This window comes from Phoxinus phoxinus (assembly GCF_949152265.1).
Source record: "Phoxinus phoxinus genome assembly, chromosome: 2".
Lineage (NCBI taxonomy): Eukaryota > Metazoa > Chordata > Actinopteri > Cypriniformes > Leuciscidae > Phoxinus > Phoxinus phoxinus.
Window position 1 is genome coordinate 38570579 of NC_136877.1, and position 26061 is coordinate 38596639.

The window sequence follows — 26061 nt, forward strand, 5'->3', positions numbered from 1 at the left end:
ATGATCTTGGACAGATTAAGAACAGTGATTCAAATACAGAAGAACAAATGTGTGTGGGTGTTTCAACTGAATTGGTGGAGCCCGCTGTCTAACACAGAATTCAGTTTCACAATTTCAGAGATTAATATTATAGGCACCGCAATGTCATCTAGAATGCATAAGGCAGTAATTTAATCAGTATGATACAATAAAAATGTAAGTAACTAAGAAAAACAGAATAGAGGAAAGGGGCAATGTTTTTACAATGAGTAAAATGTATTAATTTATGAAACTCAGACGTCATTACAATTTGCGTATGAAAATAGAGAAAAAGACAAACACACCTGATACAGGGTACTGTATTTAGACTGAGGGAGATGACAAATGAAAAAATCTCAGGTTTCTAAATCATTACTGTTAAGATTTAATGGCATTTAAAGTATCATGCTTAGTTCAATCTGTTGTATATTATGTAATTCTAGGCCGTCACAAAGGTATTTCAGTAGATTAAAGGATAATTCCGGTATTTAACACCTTGAGTCTATATTGTAGTTTGTTTTGGATGAACAAGAGTGGTGGACAACATTTTTTTGACAATGGTTCCTCTCTCGAGTTTTTGACTATAATAGAATTGGCCATGGACCCATTTAACATGGGAGTCAATGGGCATGTCCGAAAATGTCATTAAAACAAAATGTTGCAAAACTGTGCAACAAAACTGTGCAACTCACCGAGTGATTAGTGATGTTAGTTGATGTTCCAGAAACAAAAAGTGTTGCGAAATACAGTGTCTGTCGTGTTTTATTCGTCATTTTGTAAAATCCCATTGAATTCTGTTGAAGGACTGAGTAACTTACTCGTTAATATAAATGCGCTACCGGAAACGGAAAGGGGGCTGTTTACATTTGGTCGATGTAGTCTTTTTGCTCGCTTCCGTTTCTCATAAGGCTAGCGAGCAGAGCAACTGTGCCCCGGGAGAGTAAGCGAAATAAACAAACAAAACCTTGAAAATATTGAAAGACGTGACCACTGACCAGTGCAATATGAAGTTGAACTCGACTGTGACCGTGAGTGTCCCGCGAGACATAAACATCGGTTATCGCCATCAAGTGGTCGGGAGTGTGCTAACGCTTCAGATTCAAATATTGAGCGGAAGTTACACGGTTGTGAAGTGTCTGAAAAAATAGTTCCACTATAGCAAAATAAACGGATTGGAATCATATATTGCGACGATATATTGTTTATAATCATCAACGAACACCACTAACCACTCGGTGAGTTTAACAGTTTTGTAAACGAACATTATTGGCTGTTTTAATGACATTTTCGGACATGGCCATTGACTCCAATGTTAAATGGGTCCATGGCCAATTCTTTTATAGTCAAAAACTCGAGACAGGAACCATTGTCAAAAAAATGTTGTCCACCACTCTTGTTCATCCAAAACAAACTACAATATAGACTCAAGGTGTTAAATACCGGAATTATCCTTTAACTGATTTTGATTAAGGAATGAACAGTGGTGAAGTCATTCCTTGTTTATACTATAGAAATGAGAAAGCGGTGTGAGTGTGAGGATATACCTTACTCCGCAGAAAGTTTAGGATTCCCAAAACAGAGCTTGCTTTGATTAACTTAGTTTAGATTTGTTTTTGGACAAATGTTTTCACATGCTTCTGATAAATAGAGAAAAAAGGGTTGATTGTTATGTACTGTTAGTAATGACCTTGTGCCAGTGTTTGTTTGTGTGGGTGTTGGCAGAGCAACTCAATGTTTTACTTCTCTCAGTTTGGCTTTTGTAGAACAGCATGTCTTCTAGGTGTTTTTGGCATCTTAAGGACCCCTCTTTTTCCACTCTGTCTTGAAAACACACCAAGACCATGTGAATCATTGTGGTTTTACAGACTCACCTCCTTGAGCACTGGGAAAATATGAGTAAGCATTTCAACTGATTGAATAGGGTCTTGTACTCCCAGCACAGAAATAAAACATGCGTTTTGCTGAATGCTATGCGTTATGGCTATATGTTCCTGTAGCCTAAACAGTAGAGTGCAATGTCAAGGTCGTGGGTTAGATTTTCAGGGAATTCATGTAAGTATTGAATATAAGTCCCTCCCTTTAGACAAAAGCATCAATAATGCATAATGTTTTCTATTTGAATATTGTCAGACATATCTGGATCCGTTTGTTATTAGTTTCACTTTTATGGACTTTTAGTTTGTATGCATCAGTCACATGTGTTCTATGTCTTCGTGTTCGAAGACACGTGTTCCCCCCACACACTCCCCCCCCCTCCCTCCCATTCATCTGTTTCTATGGACACTAATCATCATCACTCAGTTCATCACCATCATGTATTTAAAGTGATAGTTCACTTTAAAATTAAAATTCTGTCATCATTTACTCACCCTCAAGTTGTTTCAAACCTGTATTAATTTATTTATTCTGCTGAACACAAAGAAAGATATTTTGAAGAATGTCAGTAACCAAACAGTAGTCTGTACCCATTGACTTCCATAGTATTTTTTTTTCCTACTATGGAAGTCAATGGGTACAGACTACTGTTTGGTTACTGACATTCTTCAAAATATCTTTCTTTGTGTTCAGCAGAAGAAATAAATTAATACAGGTTTGAAACAACTTGAGGGCGAGTAAATGATGACAGAATTTTAATTTTAAAGTGAACTATCCCTTTAAGTTCCTCCCTGTGCACCCTCAGTGCAGTGGTCGGTCGATGTTTGCGTGTTGTGTGTGTTTTTGTGTTTCACGCACGCATTGTTACACCACCTGTCTGTTTCTGTGTTTATTGTATAATATCATCTTCGTGACAAATATATTTAAAAATGTAATTTATTCCTGTGTTGGCAAAATTCAGCATCATTACTCCAGTCTTCAGTGTCACGTGATCCTTCAGAAGTCATTCTAATATGATGATTTGGTGCAACATTTGTAAATTATTTCTTATTGTTATCAATGTTGAAAACTGTGGAATATTTTTGTGGAAATCCGGAACCTTTTTTCAGGATTCTTTGATGAACAGAAAGAACATTAGAATTTTGTAACAATGTAAAAGTCTTCACCATCAATTTCAATCAATTTAATTGCTTCATAGAAGTTTGTACTAAAATGTAAGGCAACTTTTCTGCCATCAACTTGGATTTTTAAGTCATTTCAACTTAAATTACATTAAACTGACTTAAAAATTAGCTGAATCTTGTATAACATAAACAAGTTGAAAATTGCTTCACTGATTTTGATGAGTTCAAACAATATAAAAGCATGTGTTGTCATAACTTATTGATCATATACATTTTTACATTGTATTAATAAATAAATGAACCCCAAACCTTTGAAAGATGTATACTTAATAATGTAAACGTTCATTGTTCTCTTTCACATTTTTCTGTGAGAAAAATACTTCATATAAAGGCAAGTATTCATTTTAAAAGTAAAGTGAGTAATGCTTTACCACAGGAGAAAGTTTAATGTTAAACTCACATTTTTGTACCCATAAATCCTTATACCGATGATTCAATTTGAGCCACACTCCAAGTTAAATAGCATGTCCAAATTCAGCATGAGTGTACGGTGGGATATTTTGTACTCCTTAATGTTATTTTCTTCTCCAGACTGATGAACACGTTCTGAACCATCTCAGACAGTGACTGTGGGAAAAAAACACTGTATCAAGGTAAGAAGAGATAAGAGCAATACACACAGCAGCACAAATACTGCATACACGTGTGATTCAGCAGCTCCTGTACTCACTGATGTCACTGAGTCATAGATGATCATACACATGCACACACATGCTGCATGCTTTCTGTTTTGTTAATGCCATAGATATCTATGTTCATGAAATGTCTGGGGCACAATGTCTGTCTGATATATTTGCTTTGATATCAGGGAGGTGTGTTGTAGATGTGTGTCTCTACAAGGTTGTTTTTCAGGTAAAGACAGGTTTGAGTTATGTAAGTGTCTGGATCTGTGCACATTTGTGTTTGTTTAGATCATTGTGTGCGTGAAATGAGATTTCACTACCATTTTAAAGTTTGGGGTCGGTAAGATTTTAAAAATGTTTTTGAAAGAAGTCTTATGCTCACCAAGGCTGCATTTATTTGACCAAAAACACAGTAAAAACAGTACTATTGTGAAATATTACAATATAAAAGAGTGTTATTGTGGTACAGTGGTACAGATGAATTTTCAGCATCATTACTCCAGTCTTTAGTGTCACATGATCACATGATTCTAATAGGCTGATTTGGTGCTCAAGTAACATTTCTGACTTTTATTTTATATATATATATAATGCTGTTCATCAAATAATCCTGAAAATAATGTATCAGGTTTCAACATTGATAAAAGTATACATATTTAGAACAGTGTAAAAGTCTTCACTTGCCCCTTGATCAATGTGCATCCTTGCTGAGTAAAAGTACACTGACCCCTTTTGGACAGTGTACTTCAGAAGTAACAGTCACAAAATATAAAGTTGGAATTGTTTGTTTTAGAGTCACAGATATGGGAAATACTTTCAAAATTTTAAAGATTTGAAGTAAAAAATCCAGAATGGAAAGTTGACATTTTTTTTAAAGTACCAATTAATGTGGCTGTGGATGTGCGTGCAGATGAGGAGAAGATTCTAACCACAGTTTGTACTCCGACTGCAACCACAGCTTCTCCTCCTTTGGCACCCCAGCCACAAAACATGTTAACACAAGCTGTGGCCCTCAAGACTTTCAAGCCTCTCAGCCTCTGAATCATTTCACAAATCTGTAGACTAATTATTTTCTTTTGTGTACACCCTCTTGGCAGTGGGAGTCAGATGTTTATCTTTTGATGTCTTTGAGTTTTCCAGATGTAATTGTTTTGCCATGTTATGCCTTCAGTTATGTAACCTTGAACAAAATGCCTCTTGTTAGCAACCGAGTTTTACAGTTGTTAAATGTCAAATGAATCGGCTCTTTCAAAACTATTGAGTATAAAACAGCAAGCATATCTATTGCAAAATACTCATTGTCATTGTCTGGTCTTCAAAAAAATCCACCCTTCCTATCAATTACAACACCCATCACTAGAAACACGAAATTTCATGTAAATGTTAAAAGTGTTCAAGGCATGTCCTATTTGATGGTTCAGCTTTCCTGTTTGCCCCTGAAGCTCTTTCATCACTCTTTAAGATAAAGCTGTATTGGTAGTCCTGGATGTATAAATTTGTTGTGACTCTTGGAGCTCAAGGCTGAAACAGGACATGTTTTTGTCTAATGCAACGCTCTCTCCTCATTGGTCATATCCTGTGCCTTATCTATTTAGCCAGAGCTTTGTGGTTCAAATGCAGTCATTATTCAGAAATAAATCTAGCTGCAAATCATATATCAAATAACAGGGAATTTGTGGTTGATCACTTGTCTTAAGTAGTGATGGCAGAGTAATAAGTGTCTTGTTTGTAACAACAGTGCATTGATTCTTTAATTTTTGAATGAAGAGCTAACGTAATATATACGTTTAAATTTATACGTAAAAATTGCAATACTTTTGCTCCATATTACTATAATATCAATATTTGTGTATAAAGATTCATTAAAGATTCATTTTTGTTATATTGCATGTGTAACTATACCGTTACACATGCAGTATAACAAAAAATAATCTTTATGATTTGATTGAGAAACATGAATTCAGTATATAAACTGTTAAAGGATAATTCCGGTATTTAACACCTTGAGTCTATATTGTAGTTTTGAAAACTAATGTTAAAGGTTGTTTTAATGACATTTTCGGACATGACTATTGACTCCAATGTTAAATGGGTCCATGGCCAATTCTTTTATATAGTCAAAAACTCGAGAGAGTAACCATTGTCAAAAAAATGTTGTCCACCACACTTGTTCATCCAAAACAAACTACAATATAGACTCAAGGTGTTAAATACCGGAATTATCCTTTAATGTTAATGCTAATGAAGCACAATGAACTACTATTACTGTTTATAAACTTCACACTTAAGCTTATACAGTGACCTTTAAAATGAAACATTCTTCCCCTGAATGTTTTCTTGCTGAATTAACTTTCATTGTCTTTGCAGAATATATAAACTCATCATCAGTTGAGGTTGCAAATCATCACTTTCTCTAGTTTGATGAACCACGCAAGTGCTCAGGGGTCAGGGAATACCCCATGTCCCGCTTACACACCATTCTTTGTCATCCTTTTGCCTTTTCCACTTACTCATCTCTTTGTGATCAAAATGGAGAACTCCAAAGAATCACATATCCTTCTCCTTATGAACTGTTATCTTCTGTTATGAACATCTGGAAACAACATTTCCCTTTTGTAATTTCCTGGTTATCACATCAGCACTTTTTAGTCTAGAAAAGTTTCTTTAAATCATACTTAATCAGCATGGCTGTTATTTTCCATGGACACTATATTGACTGTATTGAATTAATTTATTCATGAAGTTCATGTTTTGTGAACTTCATGATTTCCTGTTTCTTTCATGATATAGTGATTTTCATGATTACATGTGGACAGATGGCATCAGTTTTACTTTCAAGATGTCTTATTTCCTCACTTCACAGCAAGATGCTCCCACATGTTTAAAGTTTCCACTTGGTTCTCCTCAACCACATCTGGTGTCTTTCACCCACTCTTCATTGTTTATCAGTTATTAGTCAATGACCACAAACAAAATATTTCAATATTTTTTTAGACTGTTTGTTTGAAGTCCCTGACAACAGAATAAAACAATGCTGCAATTTAACAGTAGGGTCAAATGAGAAGGTCAAGTGAGAACAGCCCACACAACAAATTACTGTATACTGCTGGATTATAGTTGATTAGTGTGGGTTTGCATATTATATTTATTGTATTTATTTAATGTCACATTAAGACTATTGCTCCTATTCTTGGATGTTGAAGGAATATAGTGTGTGTGTGTGTGTGTGTGTGTGTGTGTGTGTGTGTGTGTGTGTGTGTGTGTGTGTGTGTGTGTGTGTGTGTGTGTGTGTGCGTGTGCGTGTGCGTGTGCGTGTGCGTGTGCGTGTGCGTGTGCGTGTGCGTGTATATTCATCAACATGAAGCCCACCTTTGCTTTTCATACAAACTTGTATGCTAATAAAGTAACAACAACATAAAATTAATATTATGTTCTGCGTATTAAAATAAGGTATTATTCTGTGAGTGAATATTGTTTGTATGTTTAATTAACAACATCATTTATACTCTTAGTTTTGTTTTCTCAGGGCTGGAAGATGGAGTTTTTGAATATTGCATAAAAGCACTTAATCTTCCAAAATGTGGTTTTGGTTTGTTCCTTTCCCAAACGCTCCTTGGATGGATGCCTGTGGTTACAATGAAACTTAGCAAACTCATTCCATTGGGAAATGGAGTTGGCGTTGAGCGCTGCGAGTTAAATTTTCCATTCTCAAATTTACTAGAGGAGAGGGTTAGTTGACATGACAACATGACATCATTATTATGAGGGAGTTAAAAGCAAAGTGTTACTGTAAATCATCAATATTCTTTACTAATAAAATAGGCTATTCCACGATATACTATTTAGCAGAATTTTTATATAGGCCATTATGTTTGTGGGAATGAAGTGTAAATTCATAAGACATCCTACGTGTAAGTGCATAAATGACTCTGTGTAAAATAAGTGATATTAATACATTTGACAATGTATTTTACTGTTTAGTGCTTGCATGCAAGTGATGAAAACAAGGACATGTAAAAACATCTGTGAGCTTAATTAAAGCATGACATAATGTTTTCAATCTTTATGGCCTGTGAATTTTTATTTTGACACTTCATTGTCTGGTCCTTTCAAGCTCTCACGCCTTTTACAGTTAGTTGCTAAGGAGACAGATGTTGTATTCCAGTAAAATAGTTGGTAAGTACTTTAACATTGCTCACAAGAAGTAGCTGATTGTGTGTGTTTTTCCGGTTTTATAGACATGCTTCTTTGCTTTCTTTTCACATTCAGTCTGTGCCATATTCCATGTTTGGCCTTGATGACAAAGCTCATACCAGAGAGCATTAAACGTGACATGAAACATAGCTCCAAGTTATTTCATCAGTAGTTTTTCCATGCCTCTTGTCCTTCTGTCCCTAGACACAAAACTATTCCCTCAGAGAATGTAGCTTTCTTTATGAGCATGTGTGAAGGTATGTGCTTGTGGTAGGACCAAATATGGTCATGTGATGCGTCTTTCCCAAAGGTGAGTCAATGGTTCAGCTTCATGCTCAAGATGAAGAACTTATTTTTATACACGTTCTGGTTGCTGAGTGTTAAATGGATGAATTGGTCAAATTAGATTTTTGGCACATAGCGATGAGCGGGGCACAATCTAATGCGGGGCTAGTCATAACACACATTTTAAAACTTTCCACACATGCCAGCATGAGGAAACTTGGTGTATTTACTAGTTGGCATCAATAGAGAAAAAAATGCGCCAACATTAAAAAAATCTTTGGAAGATATCACTGAACATTTATTTAACCATATAGCAAAAGTAATTTTCTTACTTTAGTTAATTTTTCACCTCTGTTTTTTTTATTTATTTAAAATGAGACAAATCTGATATTATTTTAATCTTATATCTGTTATTTAACAGTTGAGATAGTTCTTTAATGCTGATCTAACAGCAGAAGACACTAGTGTTTAAATCACATTTGTGCAGGTGCTGTAACACTGCATGCGTTACAATGTGCCCCTATAAGAACTATGCTTTTCTCCTCTATAGTTTTATGAATTCTATTGAAAAACCATGAGAAAAGGTGTTTAGAAAATGTTTTAAATTTAGCTGTATAGCTGTGCTTTGCGGTGTGGTTTGTTGTCAAACTCAATTACAAACTCACATTATTAAACAATGCCATTATTTTAAATGAAAAAGTTAATAACTATATTTTTGAAAAAATATTTTAGATAAATAAATAATTTTGATTAGATCAGATAATATTTTAAGCTGTCACCTGTGGGGCATGTTGTTCATTTCATTTCCTTTCTTTCGGGGTAAATCAAGAAAGAAATGTACACTGTATTAATGAAACAAAACCACATAATTGTACTAGACGTGTGAAATTATCTAGCCATCCATCCATCCATAGTATAATCATTTCTATAGTAATTTCTTGTTTTGAATCCATTTATTTGCTCGGTTATATACTGTGGGAAAAAATAAGTACAATAAAATCTATCACTGTAAAAAAAAAAAACTTATTAAGTTATTAAGACAACATATGTTTTTACAACTCATCAAAATAAGTTAAGCTATTTTTTTAAGGCTATACAAGATTCAATTCCTTTTTAAGTTAGTTTAATGTCAGTTTTATGTCATTTAAGTTGAAATGACATAAACATCCAACTTGATGTAGGCTACTTAAAAATTGCAACTTTTTTTTTACAGTGAGTTGTATTAAACAACGAAACACTTTTCAAAGCTTAAATGACTGATTAAGGAGCTGTTACTTCTGCCTTAGACTAAACAATACTGTATGACTTTGCTGTTTAGTGGTCCCGTAAAATGAAAAGAGACTGGGTGGAAAAAGTGTTTATGTTTGTCTGATGTCTGTGTGAAAAAAGGGATAGGGTGACTAAAAAGGCAGACAAAGATGACTTCATAACTTCCGTGTGTGTGTGTGTGTGCGAGACTGAAGGGGAGGTCTCTAGTCCTTTAAATAGCGCCAGCGCTTCTCACAGACAGTACAACTCTAGGCTTGCACTGCATTAGAGGATCACAATAACAAGCGAAATCTACAAAGTAACTCTACAAAAGTAAAGCATCTTTCAGGTAATTGTATGTTCTTGATCTGCCTTATACCGCAAATGGACTAAAAGCTATAATCGATGAGCAATGATTGAAACTTTTTTTCGTTGTTAACAATAGATTATGCCCACATGTTTTGGTCTGAACTCCGAACAGCATTGGAAAACAGAGTTGGATTGTGAAAATTGAAGCTTTATTTAATCAATAGTTGTGTTAGTTTTAGTGTTAGTCCTGTTATTATCAGTTGTTTACCTGAACAACAGGCTACACATTATCGTTATGAGCCTTAGAATTGGGTGAAGTGTTGTAGACAAAGGTTCTTATATTGATCTGTAGGTAAACACCTGAGGTATGAAAGACTGAGTCAAGATAGACAAACAGAAATAGCATGCATGGTATTGCGGTTGAACAGTGGGTGTTGAGTCTCGCACATGAGGGAGAATTTTCACAAGGGAAAGTAAAGAAGCAGCTTGTTCTCTTTTTGGACGAGGTTGAAACATTTGTTTGTCTCCATGGTTTTGTCTATAGAGCACACCCATATTGTGAACAGAAACATACTTCATCTAGCCTAGAAATCTAGACGCCCCTAGCGGCAGCAAAATGTATTTTGCAGCCAGGGCCAGTCTAGCAACTCTCAATACACATTCTAGCAGCAAAAACCCAGATTGGGTCAGGCCAATCACGTCGTGTATAGAGCATGCGGGGCGGGCTTAACATATGACGACAGAGTTGCGACGGCTGGCATAGGCACTTGTAAACAAAGAATGGCGGCAGCAGCTGTCGAACAGCAGTCTTTCGAATCGGCTTTGGCCGCGACTCTGGAGGACTTGGAGTTAAGTTTCTCTTTAAGAAAAGAGCAAAAAACGGCACTTAAATCATTTTTAAAAAAGGAAGATGTGTTCGGAGTTTTGCCGACTGGATACGGAAAAAGTTTAATATACCAATTAGCTCCGCTGGTGGGAAAACGTCACCTTCTTCGTTGCTCTGATTGGTTGTAGCGCTATCCTATTGCGTGCAGAGGGATTTTGAGAGACAGCCGTTTATCCCGCCTCTCGGAGTAAGCCTAGTCTATGGAGAGTGTCCAGACTAAACATCTTGATGTAAGTCTGGCTGGCCAGGCTATACTTCATCAGAAACGAAGACAAAAAAAAACTTCATAAAACTAAAATCTTAACAATTTGTAATTAACACAGCTGACATCTCTCTCCTGTTCCTCGCTTATTCAGAATGCAGAGCCTGAGTATTCTGCTGATCTTTACCCTTTGCGGGTCAAGCTTGTGCAACCTTATCCAAGAGAAACAGACGGATTTTGGACTGCAGGTGTTCTCCAAAGCTGTCCAGTCTGCTCCGGACAGAAATCTGGCTCTCTCTCCCTATGGCATCTCCTCAGTACTGGGCATGGCTCAGCTGGGAGCCTATGGCAGCACACTTGAAGTGCTCACATCCAAGATGGGCTACTCCCTGCAAGGTAAATAAATAAGAGCAATAGATGTAACTCAGATGAACTGAAAATATGTTCTGGAACAGCTTCGAAGAGAACACCTACTCTATACAAAATATATAATCTTTGTATAGAGTAGGTGTCATTTGGATCTCCTATTCTGATATTTAAAACACAATATTGTGCATTCCTAAGTTCCTTAACTCTATTCTTGCTTTCTCTTTGATAGCACGAGGAATGCCAAAGCTACAGAGGCTTCTTCAGAGAGATTTGGCCAGTGAAGATGGAGTGGAAGTGGCCAGTGGTGTCATGGTCGACAGGAAGATAATTTTGGAAAAGGTCTTCAGACGCAGCCTGACCAAAGGCTTCCAGAGCGTCCCACACCAAATAGACTTCACCCACCCAGAGATGGCCAGGCAGGTGATCAACTCCTGGACATCCGACCATACTGGTGGTAAGTAATTAACGCTATAACTGCTATTTTGCTCATTTGTAGATCACTTTTGATTAAAAACATCTGCTAAGTCATTAAGAGTAATTGTAAACTCACTCATCATCATACACCAAGACACCCAACTAGACTTTTGTTTTAATTTCTTAGGAATGATTTCTGACTTTCTCCCATCTGGGGTGCTGAGTGAAAAGACACGTTTAGTCCTGTTAAATGGCCTCCACTTCCATGGGATCTGGAAGACGCCCTTTGACCCTAAACTTACTAGGGAACAGCTCTTCCACAGAGTCAACGGCAGTGCTGTATCTGTTCCTATGATGACAACAACTCAAAAATTCAACTATGGTGAGTGTCAAGGATTCGTTTGAAAGGAACTCCTAGATTCATGGCAGGGAAAAATCCTAAGGTAATTTACAATATTTTTTGTTTCTCTATCCAGGTGAGTTTGTGACTAAGGATGGTGTGGACTATGATGTCATCGAGGTGCCTTATGAAGGGGAGACTATAAGTATGCTTCTGGTGACACCATTTGAAAGGGATGTGCCTCTGATGGCCTTGAATGGAGAGCTAAGCAGCAGCAGGATTCACCAATGGAGAAAAGAGATGAGAAAGATTAGCAAACAACTAGCTATTCCAAGGTAATCGAGACTGATCTATTCCTTGTGATCTTTCTTGAGCTTTTATTTATTTATTGATAAATATTTCAAACAGGAGGCCTAATTTATGTGTTTTATAATTATGACATTTTCAGGTTCTCTATGGATGCAGAAATTGATCTGAAGTCTACACTGAGCAAGATGGGTCTTGGAGACATTTTCAGCCCGAGCAAAGCTGATTTCTCTCGCATTACCAGTGAGTATTGGAAATGATCAGATTTTATTTTTTGGCAACTATGTAGCTATTTTTTGGCAACTATGTAGCTGTTTTGTCGAGGAATAAATGTTAATGGATTCTCTTTTTGATCTCTCTCTGTTCCACCCACTTAGCTGAGGAACCTTTATGTATATCCAAGGTCCTTCAGAGAGTAAAACTTGAGGTGAACGAAGAAGGAACCAAAGGCTCATCTGCTACAGGTACAGACACTGAATTACAACCTACCACAACTAAGATTAAATAGCATTACCAATCATTACAGTGATACCAAAATGCATATTTTACATTATTCTGTGGTTCCACAGCGGCTGTCATCTACTCTCGCATGGCTATAGAGGAGATCACACTGGATAGACCGTTTTACTTCTTCATTCAACACAAACCCACTGGTCAGTTGTGCTTTCACCTCATTGCATGACATTTTGATGGCTTATTAATCTAATTAAATGTCAATGTAATTAGGACTTTTGTTTGTTCGCTCTCTCAATATTAATTTCCCCTGTTTAATTTCACAGGTGCGCTGTTGTTCAGCGGTCAAGTTAACCAGCCTCAAGAATACTAACAGACTGAAGTAACCAAAGAAGGAGCAATGAAACCGCCAAAAAGTCTGCACACAACATACTACTGAAGACATGAGATCTGTTTTAAAATGGGAGGGGGGGACTGCAAAACCTTCTATATCTGCCATTTGAGCATTACCTGGAGTGCCAAACTTTAATAAGAAATGTATAAACAAGGTTATTCAGTATATTTTCCCTGCTACAGAAGAGAAAGATCTAGGCTATGAAAAGAAATCATTATTGTTCAAAGCATGTGGCTGAAACATCAAGGACATTTAAAGATCATTCATTTAAAGCCTCCGCAGACAGAAGTTCTACATGCACTAACAATTTGAAAACTGAATTTATGTCTATGCTTGTTTCATCTGATGTTTAATGTACTTATATTTTTTTTAAAGTTGTATTTTACAGTATTTATATTAATTTATTCTCGAAGGTCATATTTTCTTGAAGACTGTATTAAAATTATTTTCTTTTATAATAAAAGCGACCATAAAACACTTTTGGCTTTCTTTATTAAATTACTGTGGAGCTGGCGACACCTTGTGTTCAAAGTTTGACAACAAACAAAAAGTCCAATATAGCCTATTCCAGCACTTTTCAGACCATTTTTTTTTTTTTTTTTACCCTTATTTAACCAGACAAGTCACTTAAGAACAAGTTTCTATTTTCAACAACAGCCTGGCAAATTAAATGCGTAGGTAGGCTATTGAAATAAGACATTTTCAGATAAATGTATGATTAGCAGTGCTATTGACTTGCAGTAGGCCTACAAATTTCATTGCGATGATTGTGGCAAACTGAGTGGCAGAAATCTTGGGCTTTACTGTATAATGAACAGATTAAAGTTCTTTGACTGGTATCTTCGTTACCATGGTAACCTGAATCAGCCCTCTGTTTTGTCATGGCAACAACATCTGAACATCTTTCCCTGATATGCCAGATAGGCAACGCTGTTCATTTTCACAAATAGACAAGAGAAGTACTTTTGTACACATAAAACGTTTGATATTTTCTATTTAATATTTTAACTCATGAATTCATTTCTTGTGAAGGCAGCAAACGGACTTTCTGCGAGAGACCTTGTGGAGACTGGAATGCGCAGAGCGCACGCGCTCTGGTGGTGATGACGCTATACCTGACTCATCTCTAGTGACAGGAAGTCCGGCTCAATTCAATGGATCGGTTCTTTTAAATGAACCAATTCAACAATTCATTTACGTCATGATTAATCGTGATCCCTGACATATTACATACTCTAAAATGCTGTCGACACGTATTTCTCTTATTACGTTAAGTGTCATTAATACGGCTGTTTACAGTAATTCATCAGTCCAATTCGTGAACGAATCGGTTCAAACGAGGCATTGAAACGACCCGACTCAAAAAACAATTCGTTCACAAATCGGACAGCGCTACTCCAGGCTGCTTTAATGAGGCTCTGAAACTACGAGCTGTCAATTAGACATGTATTGATATTATCTTCGGTATTTACCAAAAAGTGGGTTGCTGTTCACTGAAATTACCTGACTGCTCTCATTAAGCCGTCAGAATGGTAAGTTATACTGTTATAGCGGCATTAATCTACACTTTTCAGACAGAGCTAGCTAGCTAAAGCTAAGGTAGTAACTTACGTTACCTGGTCACCTCAAACCCTGTTTAGAGATTCACATCTCACCTGTCGGGCCCTAAGTGGTCTGGTCAGTTTGGACGCTTTGTGTGGTTTAAGTTACATCTCTCAATTAAATCGTGAAATTATCTAACGTTAGATGTCATAGATTAAAAAGCGTTTGTTCCCTAACGTTACCCGGTCAGTTTGACAGCTAGATCTGATGTGTTAAGTTGATAGTATTAATCAATCAGCGAAATGATTTTCATTGCTTGGTGCTCAACCGGAGTGTTTCCTGAATACCCGAGGTATCGGTGATTGAACCTGATCTTTCAAATTAAATAATTTTCTAAAAGCAATTTTTTAAAAGTTGCCTTTTGACTCTTGATTCGACCCGGAAACGGCTGTCTAGTTGTGACAGTGTATTTTTAATGTGAGATTCAGATGAACTGTGAGTCCGAATGCATTTAAAGTCACAGTACATTTCATTGCGTGTTGTAGCGTCATAACAGTATGTTCTCTCAAAACTATTCCGAAGTATTTCACAACGTATTTCCTTTGTTTAATCAGTTAAGTATGAAAGGAAGTGCTGCTCTGAGAGATAACATCCAACACATCATAAAACAGTGTTTACAAACTGAAGAAAGCACTAGGCTTAATGCTCATAACAAAATGCAAAATGTGATGTCTTTACTCTGTCCAAACTTGCTTATGCTTAGATCTATAAACCGATGTTACTAAACTAAAGAGAGCATTTTTCTCCATATAAGATCTTTTGTTTTCCCCTCTTTCTGTGTTACAAGAAAAACAGCAGAAACATTCATCGCTGTAAGTAAAGATGTTTAGTTTAGCAGTAGACAGATTGTCTGTTCTGTAGATTTGAGTGTTCTTTATTAACATTAGATTTTCTTGAATGTGTGAGTTTAATGTCCCAACATCTGTGTGTTAAAACTACTAACAAGTATTATAAGACATGGCATTGATCAAGTGAAAACAGTGCATGGTTTTAACAAACTATATATGTGGAGGCTAAATTTTCACTTGATTTGGCTGCTAAGTATGGACACCTTTTTATAGCATTGAAGAATATATAGTCTCTTTCCCTTAGGAGGTTACTATTCTCGTCTTTGGCCTCAATTAAAAAAAATCCCACATCTCTCCCATCTTTTTTTATGTCTTTCTTTTTTTGGAAATCAAGCGGCTGTTGTACATCAGAGCCTTCCACTGCCAAGTGCAGTGCACCATTTTTAGACTATTTCAAGGGCTGATGTAGGCTGACAAATTCTGGCAAAGTCCTCAATTCTCCACAATTAAACTAATGTGTGCCTAGAGTTGTGTTCAATGTGACAGTCGTGTGGTTTTATAATCATAGTGTGTCATATACTAGTTCTGTGATCAGAAAATGTGATGGTTATAGATAGCCTTTTGAGTGAATTGAGCTGAATGAATGCACCGTGTTGGATATGTGGGGCATGTCTGTTGGGAGCAGATGCAGTGCTCTTCAGCTCACCCTTTAATTATTTAACACATCTGAAATGTATAGGCCAGCTTGCTTTCTAATTTTGTAATGATGGATGACGCTGAAGTTGTTTTAGAAAAAAAAGTAACTTTTTACTAAAATTTTCCATTACGCCGTCTTCTTCATCCTTTCAGATAAGCGGGTTCTATTGAATCATCATCATTTGTATGTGGGTAGTTGAGAAATAATTATTTTTTCAACATCAGGTTGAATTTTAGGTTATAGTTTATTTTGAATTAGCCTAGTATTAAGGTAGTGTACACTTTAGGTCACACTTTTTAAAATATCTGTAACCAGTTTTAGTCGCTTTTGGCCTTCTCATCCGTCCTTCGTTTACAATTGAATATTCAAAACTACAAATATTCCATGTAATCTCTATAACTGAATATAAAGTCTTAAAAACCGCATGTAAAATAAATATGCTATACTTAATTAAAAATGCTATTTGATGAGTAATACTGCAGCATGCCATCTATTCACTTCTAGTTTTTGATCATAATTCGTTTTTTTCTGTATTATCCAGTTCAGTGTTATTGAAAACAATTTTTTTTCATGAATTAAAATGAATTTGAAATAAAATTAAAATAGAAATATTAGATGGAACAACTTAAACCAGAAAAATATTTATCTGAATTAAAGTGTACGGGCTAAAATTATCAAATTAGTAAGCCTGAAATAAAAAAATAATGCCAAATAGACATAACAAGCTAATAAAAATCAAAAGCACATGAGAAAATTGCTAAGAATTTACACAAAAATGTAAAATACAAAATAATAACAAATATATGTTGATAAATACTATAATAGCACATAAATAATACTAAAATAACACTGCTCCTCTTTTTTCTCCACAGATTTATTTATTTGTTACATTATCTGCCATCTGGTTGAGGAACTAACAATTTTTCTTTATGCGATACTCTCCTGTCTTTTTCTCTCTCTCTATTGTTCTGTAGATGCGCTTTATGCTTCTGTTCAGCCGGCAGGGGAAGCTACGACTCCAGAAATGGTACACGGCTACGGCTGAACGTGACAAAAAAAAGATGGTCAGAGAGCTCATGCAGGTGGTGCTGGCCCGAAAACCCAAAATGTGCAGCTTCCTGGAATGGAGAGATCTAAAGATAGTCTACAAGAGGTAGAAAACCACAGATGCATTTGATGACTTTGTGAGACAGAAATGTCGGTTGTACATGTGTCACTGTTTTTTACATGCACACAAAAGGTTGTCTGAAATAAAAGCTACAGTTACATTTTTTTAAACATTTTAACCCCCCCCCCCCCTCTTTTTTTTCCAATCAAGCGAAGCATACTTCAAATTATTGTGAACATGAACAATGACTCATTTAATGCGTCAGTATTGAGGAGTGGATTTGTTTGAAACATCAAAATACATTTCATATCTAGTTACCTACGCACAGTGAAGTGTAGTGGGGGTCATTGGGGGTTTTTTGCCACAAGGGGGCACTAAAAGTAAAGAAGCCTTGTTCTGTTGTGTATGATGCTTGTTTTTGTTTTTCACTTCTGCACTGCATCTGATGATAATATCATTATCATCATATATATATTATGTTCTTGATTTGCCAGCTACTTAATGTCATTGAGGTTTGATTAAAGTGCCCCTATTATGCTATTTTAAAGGTTCCTAATTTTGTTTTTGAGCTCTCCTTCAGTTTACATGCATCCAAGGTGCAAAAACACTTTGATCTTCACATAATATACATTGCACACCACCTTCGTGCTAAAACTGGGTACATTCGATTAGCATGAAAAACACATCCCAGAGAACGGTCGACTCGGTACCCATGTGTTCGTAACCCCTAGGTTCATTTTGCGCCGGAATTGTCCTTTAACTTGAAAGAAAAGTTGCCACACACACAAAAAAAGAATATATATATATATATATACACACACACACACACACACAATCAATAGTCAACATTTGAAGTTGATCAAAACCTTTCATCAAAGTTATACATGAATTTTAGACAATACCCATTCTTGTCTTAGGACAACTTTTATGAACTTTTTTGATCCAATTCAAATGTTGATTACTAATATGTATATATATATATATATATATATGTGTGTTTTAGTTAACGATAATAACTCTGGTTTGTATACTTGCTTTTTTTGTGTGTTAGTTTACATGATTGACTGCATATACACTTTTTTTTAATGGACATATTATATGTAACCCATTTATCGGATTGTGTGTAGGTATGCCAGTCTATATTTCTGCTGTGCGGTTGAGGAGCAGGACAATGAGCTGATTACCCTGGAGGTCATCCATCGCTTTGTGGAGCTGCTGGATAAGTACTTTGGCAGTGTGAGTCATTCCTCACCACCACCCCTCTTTCATCTGGCCTCTCTATTTCTCTCCTCCTTTCTCGCTATTTCATACCTCACATCACAGCAACCCAAAACCTGTGAAATTCTCTTTACTTTTTCATCCTTTTTGCTTTTTTGTCCATCCACTCCTCTGCTTTTTATCCTCCGCTATTTGTACCATGTCTGTTTTTCTCTGTACATGTCACATGAGGCCGTCTGTTTTTCTCTGTACATGTCACATGACGCCCTCTGTTTTGATATTATTTGCTGTTGTGCTTCATAGCTTTTCTGTTTTGATTATCTGACGGTTTTTGTTGCCTGTCATTTATTAAGGTTAATTCCCTTGTGCGTGTGTCAGTGTTACCTTTTTGTGTGTAGCATTCACAATGTTCCTCTTTGACCATTTTAACATTCACAGAATTGTCCCATTACAGTTATTATTTTGATTTAGTTGTTCGTGCCATTTATTAGAATGCATTGATGTAAGGTTTGCCAACTAATTTGTAATGCTTAAAAAAAGCACATTTTATTATTGATTAGTTATTTAAATTTACAAAAAAGTTGTTAGTGGTGAGTCTAAATTATGTATTTGAATCAACTTTTCATTATTTTCATATACACTACTGTTCAAAAGTTTGGGGTCTGGAAGATTTTTTTTCTACTTACTGAAAGAAATTCACACTTCTAGTCAGAAGCGCACATTAAATTGATAAACGTATTGTTAAAGAAGTTTATAATGTTACAAAAAAAATCTATTTCAAATAAATGCTGTTCTTTTGAACTTTCTATTTATCCATCAGAGAATCCACATAAATACAATTTCTCATGGTTTCCACAAAAATTTTAAGCAGCACCGGTTTCAACATTGATAATAATCAGCAATGTTTCTTGAGCACCAATCAGCATATTAAAATGATTTTTTAAATAGAATGATACAGAAAACAGCTATTTTTTATTTAAATAATATTTCACAATATTTTACTGTATTTTTGATCAGCCTTGGTGAGCAAAAGAGACTTCTTTCAAAAGCAAAAACATGCTTTTTAATGTTTGTGTATTAATTAATATCTATCACAATAGATATTTCTAATATGGCATTTACATGACACAGAATACAGATTAAATTATACAGGCATATTTAAATACTTATTTCTAGAAACTGGAATTTTGCCTCATTTGGACTATTTCAATTAGGTTAACACATTTATGTGACACATTCATAACAGGAATATTCTAAGATTCTTGTGCACATAAACAAGATAGTTTCTTATGTCTCCACTGTTTTGTGTGTGTGTGTGTGTGTGTGTGTGTTGTACACAATGCAGGTGTGTGAGCTTGACATCATTTTTAACTTTGAAAAAGCTTACTTTATCCTGGACGAGTTTCTAATGGGGGGTGAAATTCAGGACACATCCAAGAAGAGCGTGCTCAAGGCCATCGAACAGGCCGACCTTCTGCAAGAGGTGTGTGTATGCTTGTTATTTATGTATTCTTGAATGTTGTTTGCATAGAAAAGTCTAATAATGTTACTTGAATTATGTTGTTTATATACTCACAACTCCTCTGAGCATTGCACAGTGTAAACTGCCAAGTTAAATAATCAGTGCATTGTGTAATGGCCTCAATGGAAACCCTTTTCTCCGGACAGGAGGATGAGTCACCCAGGAGCGTCCTAGAGGAGATGGGGCTGGCCTAGTACTAGTTTCCAATGCAGTCAAGACAGATGGTAAATTTCGGTACAACTGCGACATGTGAAGGGGAGTTTGCAAGTGGGTCCAAGGGGAGGGAGGAGAAAAGGGGAATAAAAGAGGGTAGATGAGGTTGATTTTGATACTACTGAGATCAGCATGTGATTGTATTTCAATTCCAACCTTTTTTTGTCTTTTACAATTTAAAATGGCTGTCTAGCTGGGAACTCCTCTTTCTTAAATTACACTAGAGAAAGAGAGTTGCAAATAGACTCTTGAATTTAGCAATCAGAACATAGATGAATATTTGAGCCTTGCCATTTTAAAAACAGGTCATGCAATGCAATGCCATTACTATACTGTCTACTGTAGCTGCTCAGGAAAAAATGACATTGACCATCCAGCCATGTTTATTTATGTGAGATGCAAATATTTGTACTTTAAATGAAGTGCTATGGACCATAAGGAAATCTTCTAATGGGTTTTTTATAATGGATCGATTTTAAAGATGTATTCACTAAATGGGAGGAATTTTAAATGTACCTTTTTAAATGGCTGCAATACTGAATGGACTATATTGTGTGGTCTATTCATTCTGTTCCTTGAGCCACAGTAGTAAAATGTCTGAATGTGTATCTGACGTTCGAGAACACGGCAGTGAATCTCAACCACAAAATGGCGCTGAAGCTCTTTCCTGTTTATCTTGGTCTACATCCTGCTTTCCAAAGACGTGTTTCTGACTGTAGGCATGGCGTTGGAGTTGTAATAAGTAAGGGAGTATTTGTAGCTAGTTTCAGATAACAGAAGAGGGCTTTGATATTAAGTGTGATGTATTTGCATAGCTTTTTAAACGTGGTGTGAAATAAGGGAATATTTTAAGAGGAACAGTTTCTTTTTTTTTTAAACAATTGAATAATTCAGCATGAGGGCATGTTTTTCCCTGTGTAAAGTCCGTCAGGTAACTAAAACAGAATTATGTGTGAATGTAATTTTATAAACAATAAAACACAATTTTAGCCTAAACTTCTTTCTCATCTTTTTTCATGTTTTCATCAATATAATCAACCTGGTTTTATATATATATATATATATATATATATTTTATGAATGCCAAATGACATCAGTTACAGTTTATAGAGAACTTGCAGACATGTTTTCATGTTTGTTTGCTTGATATTTCTACATCGCTCATGGCGTGACCTCTGATGGTATAATGTTTGCATCCTCAAACAAAAAAGACGGATGCTTTGTCAGGAATGTATTATTATTTGTGTGTGTGTGGAGCAAAGATAAAGAGTGCAGAAGAGAGAAAATGAGAGAGAGAGAGCGAGAGGGATTGAGTATGTAAGTGGATGAGTCACCAGTCGGTCGTTTGTGACAGTGGTGCAGTGAAGCTGACTGCAGCACCATTGTGGCAAGAAACAGACAATGAAGGAGTGATGGAAAAGTAGAAAAAGAGATTACAGGCGAAGACACAACATGTCCATATAATGACATCAGGCTGGCTTTTAGAGGGAAAAGATGTTGATGAAATCAGTGATAATTAAAACGATGGAAGTCACAACACAGATATTAAAGACAAAACACAGTTTCAGTTTCGTGAGCTAATAATTTGCATTGGTAATACAGATTAGTTCGACATCGATTTAGCTTCCTCCCTCATTCTCAAAATGTCCTATTAATATCTGTTTGTGTTTCCTTCCGTTTGTTGATGATTTATGAATGCCTGTTGTTTCTCTCACCTTCATCAGTGTGCAGGTGTCAAACGATTTGACCCGCAGCGTGATTGCAGCCCTCCCTCCTTTTTCTAAATATAAACTCAGCTGTTGGTCAGTGTCTTCCTTTATCTCCTCTCAGTGGAGATGGAAAGCAGACAGTTTCTAGGGACCTTGTCATGTGCCCTTCAGCTTTTCACCCTCCTGTCAATTGCATTTCTGCAGCACTTAGTGACTAATTGTGTATCCTGTGTTTTTTCCCCCACTAAAATGCAACGTGTCTTCCTTTTTTTAATGGATGTAGGATTATAATGCTTGTTTACAAGTCCAATAACGTGTTTCTTAATATGTGTGCAGCTTTTATGTGGTGAAAAAATTCTGCATAAAATGTATTTAGGCCTATATTATTCTCTTTTAAATATGCAGCTTAAAGGATTATTGTCTGAATTTAGGTAAATCACTTTTCATGTAAAAGAAACAGATACAAGTGTGCCTAAAACAATGTATATTCAATGCATAGTTATATGTAAAGCACTGTATTATGTGCAAGCTTCTTTAGTATAAAAATGTGAAGAAAATAAATTGCCTACTAGAGATACTGTGTAACTGCTTGTTGCTCTTAAAGGGACAGTTCGCCATTTACTCGCCCTCATGTTGTTTCAAACCTGTATGGTTTTCTTAACAGCATAAAAGCTGCTTAGGTTTCCTTCGACTTTCATTGTACAAAAAAAATGCGGAGACACTTCTCAAAACATCAGAAGTAAGAAAGTCACAAGTTTGAAACGCCAAAGTGAGTAAATGATGACAAATCTTTCATTTTGGGGTGAACAATGCCAAGTAATAATCTGGTTCCGAAACAAGTCACGCTTGTGTCCTCAATTACTTTCTTCTTCTTTTTTTAAGAAAAGGAAGGGAGAAGTCGAAATTATTTTTTTGTGGTAATCCACATTATGCCACATGTGCTATTGATTGAGCTTAACTTGTATTGAAACCTGGCTAGTTCTTTACCTTATCAACTTCTAAAGTGTACCACTTACAGGTAATACCCTTTCTGTATTAATATCTATCCTTTCAGACAGATTGGAGATTGGTACAATAGTCAGCAATCTTTTGGCTTTCATTGCACCAATGCCATTATATTTGGCTGTAGAAATTCACAGAATAATAGAAATTCTGAAAACTTACAGTCAACAAAACATATAGCCTCGGTCTCAAAATGTCCTTTGCGGCAAATGCAATTCCACTGAGTGTCATTTCATGATTAAGTCATTATAATTGCAAAGTTAATCAGACATGTCTTTGAGATTACCTGAAACAATGTTTAGCTTGTGGAGCACATTTTATGACAGTAAGTATAATATGCTGGTCTCACACTGATGGTTTGATGGATGACTGCTCTCATTTCTCCCCTGTATGAGTCTCTTTCCATTGATCTGGCACCAGCACATCTCCAGTGGAAACTGAGTTTCTGCCAAGTGCCTCTGCATGCTCTCTCCCTCTCTCTCTCTCTCCCTCTCTCTCTCTCTCTCTCCCTCTCTCTCTCTCTCCCATCATAATTGCCTGGCCTCTCTCCCTACCTCATGATGAATTTTTAATGTCATGTTGTTACTTCCTTCCCATTATCCTTACAGACAGTAACTCTTTATCTACTATAAAGAGTCAGTCTCACCCTTTCTTTATGTTTATAAAGGATACATCTGTGAGGTTTTGGTTAACCCGTGAGACCTCTCGGGAGACGGTGCCCTATAGAATCTGAGCAGTCTGTTTATTGTGTAATGATTCAGACTTCCCTTTAAGTGACGTTAGGTGAGGACATTTTCTTCTTTTCATTTTTTCTTTTCTTCCGGAGGAATAAGTGTTCGAAAAGCTGATCTTGGGACAACGTTTACAAGCAAACCCACCCTAGAGCTTCCCTCCTCCATAATGAAATGAGAAGACCGCTTCAGGCCAACACGATGATGGACTTGGCAGAGATTGTTTTTGGTGGAGGCGGAACATATGGGCTTTCCGTGGGTTTTCCCATTATGCTGATCTTTTTTTTTTCTGCATCAGGGCTGTTGGGTTTTGGACAGATTCGATATTTGATCAGGAGAACAAAGTGCATTTTCATTCCCCTGTTTTCTGGGCAAGCCTTCAGGGCAAAGAAACTGTGTTTGTCATTTTGCTTGTGTGCTGGTGTGCAGGTGTAACGCTTTTCGCTTTGATAAGTGCACATGCTTTCTTTCTGGCATTTGTCAGTGTGCAAAATTGTCTGTTCATGCACAATTGGATTTAACACACATTGGTAGATGTTTCTCTTTTTATTTAATTGAATCAGGTGGTATTATAGAGTCTGTTAGACTGAATTTGACAATTACTCTTCCCAGTTGCTGTGCCTGAGTAAGTGAATATGACAAAGGATTGTCGGTGTGTGTTGGAGGCTGAGGGTTCTGCAGTAGAGCGAGTATGACTCACCTCTCAACCATGTGACTTATGAATCATTGCTCCTCCGTGGGCTGCGCTCTCCTTATCAACCTCTCAGTCGCCCCATTCTCTCTATTTCTCTTTCTCTATGCCACCCCCTCACTTTCTTCATTAACATTATTATTGACTACCTCTCGCCACTTGTTTGGTGTCTCTTTATTCCAAGCCTTTCTGTTGTTGATTACAATTTCACTAGTCATTTCATTAGGCTGTCATTTTCTTTGTCTTCCCTCCCTGTCTGATTCTGTTTCCCTAATTTTCTTTTTTTCTTTTTTATTATTATTGATTTATTCATGGGAAATTGTAGCTGTCACTCCTTGTTTGTTTCCAGACCGGTCTCGTTTAGTTGTTGTTAATAACATTCTGAATTGAAAACTGCTGTCATTGGGTGTCAAGTGATTATGTAGCCTACTAAGAACTTTTTTACTTTACATATGAAGGTCCTTGTTCACAAACAATGTTTGACAGATGTTATTGTACCCTTGAAATTGTCTTTTTAGGGCTTTCTAGTAGAATATGGATGATTAATAGGATTATATGAATAAATTAATAGGAATGAAATGTATATTAATAGGGGTGGTAGTAGCCCAATTATTAAGTATGGTGAAGTTGTAGCCACCAATATATATGTATATATATATTCTGATACTGAGGTCACAGTTCTGCTCTGCCATTTTGTTGTTTGTTTTAATTAAAGCACAGATTTTCATTTTGTTCTGTGGAGATTGTTTCACAGTCATTTTGAATTAAAAAAGCATCTATACACTACAAAAATCATATAATTCATATGTTTGTGTAATTTAGTTAAAATATAAAGATCTTTGAAACTAGAAACATTTACTTTAGCAACACTCCATCTCCATCTGATATGACTGATTGTCAGAGATTATGTAAATCCATTTGACATACTTGCAGATTTCCCCCCCAATTGTTTTAAGTTAAAAATGCGAGTTTGTATTTATTAGCCTACCTATGCAGTGTTGCTTGTCAGGTAAATTGGTCTTATTATGTTTTCCCCCAAAAAAGACTATAGTGCAAAATGCAATCAAGTAATTTTTTGCAAAGTGGTAACAAATCAAACATGAGCAGGTACAAAAGTGATTTGTTTGGGGTTTATGTATGGGCTTTTTAAAGCAAGTGAGTTTTATTCTTCTTTCACTCCACACCGTAAACAAATAATTGTTGGTTTAACTTAAATAAGTTACCTGGTTGCCTTAATTTTGAGTTCATCGAAATATTTTTTTTTAGTTAATGAAGGAGATTGGTTTAATCAACAGAAACTCAAAATGTTATGTTTTCTGAACCACATTAATTATCTATAAACATATGTTCGAAGTAGATAGAAACTCATTCAGGTCTGGAACAACATGAGGGCGGGTGAATGATGACAGATTTTTCTCCTAAACATTTCTCATGTGGTGTGAAAGCGAGACGTCCCTCCCTATAACATCCTTCCTTGCTGAAAGTCTTTGATTGCACGCAGCAGTCTTAGTGGGACTACTAATAAGCTCAGTCTCTCATTAGTCAAGACCCCTGCCCTGCTTGATTTCTAGTTACATCGCATACACTTTTCCCTTCATAATTCTTTTCGACAGTAAATCTGTCCTCTGGCCTTATTTTAATGTCCTTTTGTCTCTTAATAATGTGTGTATGCACATACGT

The 26061-nt window shown here is 36.1% G+C and overlaps 2 protein-coding genes and 1 long non-coding RNA gene across 4 annotated transcripts; all 3 read left to right on the top strand.

Moving 5' to 3' along the window:
- Positions 1 to 1134: 1134 nt before the first annotated feature.
- Positions 1135 to 6987, top strand: LOC306994189. The gene is made up of 3 exons (XR_013796630.1): positions 1135 to 1253; positions 3609 to 3670; positions 6068 to 6987. It is a non-coding gene; the product is annotated as an uncharacterized lncRNA (long non-coding RNA).
- Positions 6988 to 9511: 2524 nt separating this feature from the next.
- serpine1 (serpin peptidase inhibitor, clade E (nexin, plasminogen activator inhibitor type 1), member 1) lies at positions 9512 to 13945 on the top strand. Its single transcript, XM_079604609.1, has 9 exons — positions 9512 to 9776; positions 10979 to 11220; positions 11423 to 11647; positions 11795 to 11989; positions 12084 to 12282; positions 12396 to 12496; positions 12631 to 12717; positions 12823 to 12906; positions 13033 to 13945. Exons 2-9 carry the CDS (start codon positions 10980 to 10982, stop codon positions 13077 to 13079), a joined length of 1179 nt encoding a protein of 392 aa, XP_079460735.1. The 5' UTR covers positions 9512 to 9776; position 10979; the 3' UTR covers positions 13080 to 13945.
- Positions 13946 to 14274: 329 nt separating this feature from the next.
- Positions 14275 to 21248, top strand: ap1s1 (adaptor related protein complex 1 subunit sigma 1). 2 transcript variants are annotated; one of them, XM_079604751.1, is made up of 5 exons: positions 14275 to 14632; positions 17162 to 17340; positions 18423 to 18531; positions 19859 to 19996; positions 20182 to 21248. In XM_079604751.1, exons 1-5 carry the CDS (start codon positions 14630 to 14632, stop codon positions 20227 to 20229), a joined length of 477 nt encoding a protein of 158 aa, XP_079460877.1. In that variant the 5' UTR covers positions 14275 to 14629; the 3' UTR covers positions 20230 to 21248. The 2 variants fall into 2 exon arrangements, with proteins under 2 accessions (XP_079460877.1, XP_079460878.1); XM_079604752.1 differs by having other exon boundaries at positions 14474 to 14632; positions 15490 to 17340; positions 20182 to 21241.
- The last annotated feature ends 4813 nt before the right edge of the window (positions 21249 to 26061 follow it).

What these genes read in the sequence shown, in the direction of transcription:
- ap1s1 (XM_079604751.1), top strand. An exon ending in CTAAAGATAGTCTACAAGAG is followed by an intron (nt 17,341 to 18,422) that starts GTAGAAAACCAC and finishes GATTGTGTGTAG; the next exon opens with GTATGCCAGTCTATATTTCT. An exon ending in TGGATAAGTACTTTGGCAGT is followed by an intron (nt 18,532 to 19,858) that starts GTGAGTCATTCC and finishes TACACAATGCAG; the next exon opens with GTGTGTGAGCTTGACATCAT.
- serpine1 (XM_079604609.1), top strand. Translation starts at nt 10,980, where the DNA reads ATGCAGAGCCTGAGTATTCTGCTGATCTTTACCCTTTGCGGGTCAAGC. An exon ending in GACATCCGACCATACTGGTG is followed by an intron (nt 11,648 to 11,794) that starts GTAAGTAATTAA and finishes TTAATTTCTTAG; the next exon opens with GAATGATTTCTGACTTTCTC. An exon ending in CATTCAACACAAACCCACTG is followed by an intron (nt 12,907 to 13,032) that starts GTCAGTTGTGCT and finishes TTAATTTCACAG; the next exon opens with GTGCGCTGTTGTTCAGCGGT.